The sequence below is a fragment of the Rhincodon typus genome, chromosome 2 (genome assembly GCF_021869965.1).
Source record: "Rhincodon typus isolate 14 chromosome 2, sRhiTyp1.1, whole genome shotgun sequence".
NCBI classification, from domain to species: domain Eukaryota; kingdom Metazoa; phylum Chordata; class Chondrichthyes; order Orectolobiformes; family Rhincodontidae; genus Rhincodon; species Rhincodon typus.
Genome location: NC_063333.1, coordinates 64,036,108 through 64,045,570, shown reverse-complemented (window position 1 = coordinate 64,045,570; position 9,463 = coordinate 64,036,108). Strand labels below are relative to the sequence as shown.

Sequence of the window (9,463 nt, the reverse complement as noted above, 5' to 3'; positions counted from 1 at the left end):
GCTTAAGGAGGCTTGAGAATAACTTTGCTGCATGCTTTGAACTGAATGTGTCACAAGGCATCTATGTTTGAAGGCATGTTTAATATTTTTACTTTTATGTACAAGCTGCAGTTTCATTTATAAAACAATGCAAAGCTGCTTTCAAAGAAATTCTTCTGCAAATCCTTACTTATTTAATTCTAAAGTTCAGTTTTGCATATTGAAAACACATTAAAGAGCTAGAAGTATAACTTTTAAATAATAAATGTAGTAATACACTGTCCATATAATCTGGGATAACACAGTGTGGAGCTGGAGGAACACAGCAGGCCAGGCAGCAGACGAGCAGGAGGGCTGACATTTCAGGTCGGGAATTCCACTGGAATTTAGAAGAATGAATGCTCGTTGAAGCATACAACATTCTTAGGGGCTTGACAGGTTAGAGGTTATTTCCCGTTGCAGAAGAATGTAGGATCAGAAACCATAATTTCAGATTAAGAGGTTGCTAATTTCACAGAAATGAAGTTGAATTTCTTCTTTCAGAGGGTACTGAATCTGTGGAATTCTTCACTGGAGAGGGTTGTAGAAGCTGAGTTATTATGTATAATCAAGACTAAAGATTTTAAATCAGTAAGAGAATCAAGGATTATGAGGAGAAGGCAAGCGAGTGGAGTTGAGAATTATCAGAGCAACAATGATCTCACTGAATGGCACAGCACACTCAATAGGCTGAATGGCCTACTTCTGCTCCTACATCTCAAGGTCAACATTTATTTTGTTGTTTGCAATTGCAGTTGTAGAATTTATACTTATTTGATTTAAAATCAGTTGATAGCAATAGAAGGCTCTCTTTGTTACTTAAAATAAATTCAGACATGTCAAACCAATGTCCTTTCCTCATTAAGTAGAACAGACTTGCCTGGAACAGGGTAGCTTAGTTTCAGCTGGGTAAACTTTTGCCATGATTCAAACAAGCAGCCAGATCAAAAAATGCATTGAAGCAAAAATACAGAGGAGCTGACAGAAAGAGGTCATGGTCTCTCAGTGAGTCACGTATCTTGTTAAAAATGCATCACAAGTGACTTGTCTGTGGTTGGAGGGGAAGAAGTGCAAAATCCTTGGAAAGAGTAAACAAAGTAATTGTATACCCTTTTTTTAAAAAAATCTCTGCACGCAAAAAGAGGCTGCTACAATTTCAACCTTTTGTTTACCTCCGCCTTTCAAAGTATATTCCATATTGAAGACTGAAATGAGAAATTCGACCCATGTAAGCATGCACAACATTATAAAACTGTAAACATAATGCTACTTCTAAAATGGATGTGCTAAGGTCTAAAATTAAATTCTCCCATTACACACTCAGTCCCAATTTATTTAAAAAGGTTTCCATTGATATGGGTGGTTATAACGACACAATGTATAGGCCAAGCATCCCACCGACCCATTCCTCAAACAACTGTGGTAGGTTGTGCAGCTCCAACATTGGACTGCTGAGTCAGCTCAAGGCCCATTACTTGCTCTCGAGGGACAGTCCCAGGACAAAGTATCATTACAATTTACAATTTCATAATGTCCAAAAATCTCTAAACAAAATAATCTGAAAAGAAAAACTTGGATTCATCTTAATGAGTTAATTTTAATCCAACAACCAAAGTACAGACACTCCAAAAGGGTTTTATTTACGGGTTTAAAAAAAGGAATACTTTCTCCGAAATGTTAACTTGCTGTTGTTCTCATTCATTTCCCAGTTCTCGTGATATAAACAATAAGATGCCAGTTTCAGTCAAATGTTCTTCAAGCTTTGCACAAAACTTCCTTCAAATCAGAGACTGAAATTTCCAGAGTACTAAAGTAAGGCTCCCTTTGCACGCCAATCACCTGAAAGGAATTCCTGAAATTCTTCTTCTTCATCTGTGTCAACTTCGTTGTCACCTTGTGATTGCTTGCTTTTCAATGCTGTCATCAGTCGTTTTACTGTTTCTTGACGATCTCGCAAGTGCTCTATACGCTTGTAGCACATTCTGGAGGAAAAGAGGTACTTATTAATTGGGCACAGAAATTTAACATAGAAAGATCCTCCATTGAAAACAGTAACTTATTTACGAAGTGTTTCTATGCTACACTAAATTGATGATTACGGTATTACCAAAATGAAATGACAGGAAATTATTTTGGTGAAAGGGAGACGGTGGCAAAGTGGTAATTGTCACTGGGCTAGTAATGCTAATGTTCTGGGGATACAGATTCAAATTCCACCATAGCAACAGGAATTTAAATTCATCTAATCAATCTATAACTGAAAGCCAGTTGGGTAGACATGAAACAGTCATTAATTGTTGTAAAACTCACTTAATTCACTAATGTCCTTTGGGGAAGGAAATATGCCTTCCTCACTTGATCTGCCCGAGATATGACACCAGACTGGCATCTGGTGACCTACCTCCCACTGCCTCCAAGCTGATAATCCCCAGCCCCGCACAGCTCGCTTCTACTTTCTTCCAAAAATCCACAAACAGGACTATCCGGGCAGACCCATTGTTTCAGCCTGCTTTTGCCACACAGAACTCATCTCTGCCTACCTTAACTCAGTCTTCTCTCCCCTGAGAATCCCTGTCCATGTACATTCGTGATTCCTCTGATGCTTTACACAGATTTCAAAATTTCTATTTTGCAGGCTCCAGCCACCTCCCATTTACCATGGACGTGTAATCCCTTTACATGCCCATTCTCCAGCAGGAAGGTCTTAGGGCTTTCCGCTTCTTCCTGGAGCAAAGACCTGAACCATCTCCACCCACCACTACCCTCCTCCGCTTGGCTAAGCACGTCCTCACCCTCAACAAATTGTCTTTTAACTCCTCTCATTTCCTTCAGGTCAGAGGTACCTGCACAGGGCCCCAGTTATGCCTGTCTCTTTGTGCGGTACGTGGAACATTACTTGTTTCATTCCGGCCCCCACCCATAACTCTTTCTCTGACATATTGATGATATCATCAGTGCTGCTTCCCTCTGTAGGTTGCTGCATAAGATAAAGGTGCACAGCGTTATGAATAATGTATTAGAATGGATAGAAGATTGGTTCAGTAACAGAAAGTAAAGAGTGGGGATAAATGGGTATTTTTCTGGTTGGCGATCAATGGCTACTGGTGTGCCTTAGGGATTTAGGACTGAGTTGAGGAGGAACTTCTTCACCCAAAAGGCTGTGAATCTGTAGAATTCCCTGACCAGTGAAGCAGTTGAAGCCACCTCGCTGAATGTTTTTAAGGCAAAGATAGATTTTTGAATAGGAAAGGAATTAAGGGCTATGGTGAGCAGGTGAGTAAGTGGAGCTGAGTCCTCAAAAAGATAAACCATGAACTTATTGAATGGCAGAGCAGGCTTGGTGGGCCAGACGGCCTACTCCTGCTCCTATTTCTTACGTTCTTAATCAATAGTCCAATACAGCAGCAATCACCTCAGAGCTATTTACTAAATTGCAGTCCAAGAAAGCCAAATATCAGCTATTTTTGCCTGGATTACCGATGCTGATCTGAGTGAATGACAATATCTGGTTAAATTGTTGAATCCAATATCTGCTATCACACTGGTCACCAACATCAGCTTGCTGTTTTTCAAAACAATGAAACTAAAATACTTGAAAGTTAAGAACTAGATAAAGAAACACTTTCTGGTTACACAGATAGATTGGAGACACTGGGAATATTATGTGAGAAGAAGGGAAGGTTGAGAGGAGATTGAATAAAGGCATTCTTGCAGGCCTTGGACAGCAGACAGGGAGAAATTTTTCCCATTGGGGAAGGTCAAGAAACAAAGGGAACCAATTTAAGTATTTGGCAGAAAAAATAATGGTGACCAGATGAGAAAAAAATGGAACTGGATCATTACATGAAAAGGAAAAGGCAGGGGAAGGGGACCAGGTGAATTGTTCCTGCAGAGAGCCAGCATGGTTATAACAGGTAGAATAGCCTCCTTCAGTGCTTTAAACATTCCATAATTTTATGTTCAGAGAGAGTTAGGTGACCTGTGATGAGTGATAAACATACTGTTAACTGTAGTTGTACAAGTGATCTACTGTCATACAATTGCTGAATTTCACCTGGCTTTTACTACTCTGGCAAGAAATGGATTTCATTTTAAAAACGTCCCAAAAGATTTTACCACTGCCATTCCCAACTCTCAAATCTAAGATATTTTGTAACAAGACACTAGCAACAGCATTAAATCTTCCAGTATATTCAAGGCTGAGATAGTCAGATTCTTAATCAATTAGGGACTCAAACACTTTGGGGAAAAAGGCAGAAAAGTGGAACTGAGGATTATCAAATCAGCCATGATCTCATTGAAAGGAAGAGCAGACTTAATGGGCTGCTCCTATGTATTATGGTCTTATTTATTTTTGAGTACAGATGCCTGGCCTTAGTGCGATAATCTACATCCTAACAGTTCCATTTTTGCAAAGGGCTATGCTGATTCAAATAACCTTAAATTGAAGTATTTTTTATTGTCACTGAATTTAATTCAAGATAAAAGTAACATCATAAGGAAAAAGGTTATGCTGGGAAAAACTGGGGAAATTGGATTAAATAGATATCTCTGATCCAGATCCAGCACATGGATCGGCACATTGGTCCCAATAAACTCATTCTGTTCTGAAACCTCTTTGATTTCAATCACTTATTAATGACTGTTGTGCGCATATCATTTAAGGTCAGTGCAACGTACAACAGTTAAAATATAAAATTCCAATTAAAGTTGTTCTCATTATATTTCTATTGCAAAAGATTAAGGTAAGTCTTGCTATTTTAAACAGCTGAAATGACAGGTATGTTACTGCTGTGCACGGCACTAATTGGACTCCATCTGTAGTGCAGGTTCTCCAGAATGACAAAAGACTAAGAGTTAAAGGAGGACAGATTACACATACAGCTCATTTCCAGTTACACAAGGTAAAGGAAAGTGGCTATAGTTGTGCAGTGTAAGTGACTTTATCTATAAGCCAGAAGGTCTGGATTCAAGTCACACTGACCCTAAAGGTGTGCCATAACACATCTGAACAGGTTGATTAAAAGTATCTATAAGATTAAGATGTTGAATATTGGGGTCTCTTTAAGACTGATGTTTCCTATTATCTACTGTGTAGCATGAGGTTTCATTTAAAAGCTATTACAGCAGCACTTAACATTCCGAAATTCTGGCATATGAAAACAAAGGGAACAATTATGAAAATCAGAGAGGTCACAATGCGCATTGAACTCGTGTCAACAATTTATCAGGCGCCAAACGTACCCTATTATTCAAAAATAAGAAGTATTTGTTCTCAGAAAGAATGGTAAACTAACCCTCAGATGGAAGTGGGCAAGGGAACAATGATTTCCCAATAACACAAGTGGCAGTCCCAGGCAAGGCCACTAGCCAAAATGTTCAGACAATTAATTGACACAGTGTAAGATACCTGCCCCTAAAAATATGATGTAACACTAAATGCCAGGCTCAGAGAGGAGTACTCAGGACAAGAGGTGCCAGAGGAAACCTGTAGGGCCTAGGCTAATTCTGCGCTAGAATAACCGCACTGGAGCCAGATTCTGTGCTTGAGTAAATGTGCCGAAGCTAGGTCAAATCTGTGCTGGAAGATTGGTGCAGGGACCAAGAATAGAGGAGACTCAAGGCAGTAGGAGCTCTCATCAAGCAGACCTTGTACACAGCAGTTCTCATTGGATGGCCCTTGGGAGCAGTCCTCAGCAGGCAGACAGAAGGAGAGGAGGAAGACCAAGGGAAGAGTTCCTGAACACATCGGCTAGTGAGCAGGATGCTGCCCCCACCACTTTAATGAGATCAAAACATTTCATGCCGACGACCTGTTTGTCCTCTGATATCAGTGAACCATCCCAATTGTCATGTATACTTTCTTTATAATGCATCATCCCTAAACTGCTACTTCCTCACAAACTCAGTAATCTATTAGATAATTGCAATAAATCATCAACTGCCTATATTAGGTAACTGTGACCATGTACCCCTAAAGTCAACAAAAGGGAGTGGGCCTCTTTTGGCACAGTAATGGCATTCCTACCTTCAAACCAGAAGGCCAGGATTCAAGTTCTACCTGTTTCAGAGATGTGTCATAACATGCTTAAACAGGTTGATTGAAAATACCTATAAGATTAAATGGTAATCTAATTAAAGTATTTGTGATTTAATTATTTGAAAGAGTAGAGAGAGAGAGAAACTGATGGATTCAACTAAAAGAAGGTGGTGTGATTTTAAAATTAGAGCAAAGCCGTTTAAGTCTAATATCAGAATGCACTTCTTCCCACAAAGGATAGGAGTTGAGTTAACTGGCAATATTTCGCCTCTGAATCACAACAGTTCAGGTTCGTGTTCCACCCCAGGGCATGATGGCCACAGAAGGAATGTTCATGATGTGGTTCAAACAGATTGATAGCCTACAAATCCTTCCAACACTTCCACACTATTCTCCACAAAGAGGAAAGTGTGTGAAGTTATGCAAAACAAATAAAAAAGGTGGTAGGAATTTGAAACTCAAATCAAAAATTTAAACACTGACCCTAGATTTTGTGGTTAGATGAAGTTAAGATGTAGATTAATCATAATTCACTTGAAATGCAGACCAGGTCACGTTTCTACATTCTAATGTAAAAATGAACTACCCTAAAATGTGAGATAACAAGGTGCAGGGCTGGATGAACACAGCAGGCCAAGCAGCATCATAGGAGCAGGAAAGCTGACGTTTCGGGCCTAGACCCTTCTTCAGAAATGGGGGAGGGGAAGGGGGTTCTGAAATAAATTGGGAGAGAGGGGGAGGCGGGTAGAAGATAGATAGAGGAGTTGCAGTGGGAGAGAGATCTCCTGAGGTTTGTCCGGAGGGAGGAGGGTAACTTCTTCAGGGTAGGCATCCTTAGAAGAGGCTTCGCAGTGGAGTTAAAATTGTATCAGAGATAGTAGGAACTGCAGTTCTTAAACATAATCATTTACAACTAGGAGAAAAACTTTGCAATTGCACATCCAGGGATGACACCCAATAGTACTTTATAACCATGTGAGAAAGTAAAAGAGACCTTGTTTTAATTGTTTCTCTGAAAAATCGCAGCTACAAGAGGACAACACTCTCTCAGCTCTGCAGTTAAGGACAAAGAAGAAGATGGTCAAGTCTCTGTGGTTTGAACCAATGATCTGATTCAGAGGCAAACATAAGACCACTGAGCCAAAGTTAACAGCTACATAAGAATGCAATCTGAATTAATGTTTGAATTAATATCAATATGGAAATACATAACGATAAACAATGGCAATATAATCTGTTAAATAACATTTATAGAAACATTAATAAGACAAAACATGATTAGAATTGAGGGCTTCAGCCATAGAAAGGCCTGAACAACTGAAATTGATGTACTATTTACAAAAGTGCATTTATTTTTATATCAGGCCAGTAATACTTCTGAGTGATATTTTAAAATCTTTCAAACTAAGACATGAAATTGATGAACACTTGATTTAAGTAATATTTAAATACATTAATCACAGAGACTATTGAATCCATCCAGTTTCACTTCTCCATTATCAATGACAATATCATAAGGAACAATGTAATATTATGCCAAAAGGTCAATTTTAAATGTACCTTGCCTATCATGTCAAGGATATATGTCCTAAACTGCAGCCAATGCTTGGCACGATATAATCAATGAATTAATAGAGGTGCCATTAATCTCAATAAAGGAACAATTCCTTCTTCCAGCCTTTCCCCAAAATCTCACACACAACCAAAAGAAACAGCTTTTTCCAAAGCTGATACGGAATAAAGAATTCTTCTCCATTCCTTTCAGAGATGTTGAATAATGTAACACTTGAACTCAAAACTGGAACAAGGAAAGCCAACTGGCCATTCAAGTTCATCCGTAGTCTAGAACAGGCACAAGGGGAAGTAGTGGTGCCGTAGTAATGTCACTGAACTGGAAATCCAAGACAAGGTTATTGTTCTGGTGATGTGCATTTGAATTCTATCCCGGCAGATGATGAAATTTGAATTCAATGAAAAAAAATCTGGGAATTAATGGATAACTTTAAGGCAAAAATGTTACCATTGTTGTAAAATGGTTATGCTCTCCTTAAAGTTTGGTCTACACTGACTCCAAACTACAGCAATGTGATTGGTTCTTAACACCCTTGGGACAATTAGGCATCAGTAATAAATGCTGACCTAGCCACGATGCCCACATCCTGTGAATGAATTTTACATACGCTTTTATAACATCTGTCCATCTCCCATTCTAATATAAAACATTGTCTACCTGAGGCTATTAGCATTTCATGTATTTAATCTGTTGCTATTGCTAGTTTTCTTCATAAATTAAATTGAACACAAAGTGTCTGGCTTTTAGCAAGTAACCATAATATCAAAAATTCCAGTTAATAGGGAATTCCTGTCGGGTGTGGGAGATGACAGAATTTTCTGGAATATCAAATCCAGTCTGCAATCTTTTTTTGTACATTTTTGAATGTACATTTCTTTAAACTAAAACACCTAAGAGAATCACAAGGTAAAAAGGAGAAGATGCAAAAATAAAAGCAAGGCTAAATAAAGTTTAGTCACTGCAAAGGTACCAAAGATATAGATAGTAGACATCTAATATCTATTAGAAATCTCATCTGTTTTGGAAATAATTCCAGAAGGTATCTAGAACAGACATAAGGGAAGGTAATGATGTAGTCGTAATGTCATTGAATTAGCAATCCAGGACCCAAGGTTATTGTTCTGGCGATATAGGTTTGAATTCCACCTTGACAGATGTATCAAGATTGCAAGTGTGACCGCACCTAAAATCAGCAGAGCAGGGACACAGAAATTCAAACATTCTGATCATTGCAAAATCTTGGTCACGTGTTTTACTTTAAGGCAACTAATTATTATCTAAAAACCGAAAGAACTGCGGATGCTGTAAATCAGGAACAAAAACAAAGTTGCTGGAAAAGCCCAGCATTTGTGAAGGAAAAAACAGAGTTAATGTTTTGGGTCCGGTGACCCTTCCTCTGAGGAATTATTATCGCCTGTTAAAATTCTGCATCGTCTGCAAATTCGGATTTTTGATTTCTGGAAATGACTGGCCGGCTAATTCTTACATGGAAATATCATTCCACTGTGTACAAGTTTCAGCAATCATAACATATGCAGCAAGATCGAGGGAAGACAGCAGTGTAGTGGTAAAGTCATTGGACAAGTAACCCAGATGCCCAGGCTAATATTCTGGCAACATGGGGGCGAATCCTACAACGGCAAATGGCTAAATTTGACATAAATGAAATCTGGAATTAAAAGCCAGCCCAATGGCAATTATGTAACCATTGTCAATTGTCATAAATAGCCAGCTGGTTCACCAGTGCTCTTTAGGGAGGAAATCTGCAATCATTAACTAGTCTGGCCTACATGTGACTCCAGACACAGCAATGTGGTTGACTCTTAATTGCT

At 38.8% G+C, this 9,463-nt stretch overlaps 1 protein-coding gene across 2 annotated transcripts in view; it reads right to left on the bottom strand.

Moving 5' to 3' along the window:
- Positions 1-1,595: 1,595 nt before the first annotated feature.
- Positions 1,596-9,463, bottom strand: part of znf830 (zinc finger protein 830) — a 48,673-nt gene continuing 40,805 nt past the window's right edge. The window contains exons 10-11 of one of the 2 annotated variants that reach the window (XM_048612058.1): positions 7,053-7,111; positions 1,596-2,000 (exon numbers count right to left, since the gene is read on the bottom strand). In XM_048612058.1, the coding sequence (XP_048468015.1) occupies positions 1,981-2,000; positions 7,053-7,111 (79 nt within the window). In that variant the 3' untranslated portion in view covers positions 1,596-1,980. The remainder of the gene's footprint in view (positions 2,001-7,052; positions 7,112-9,463) is intronic. The other variant, XM_020533997.2, reaches the window with a different exon arrangement.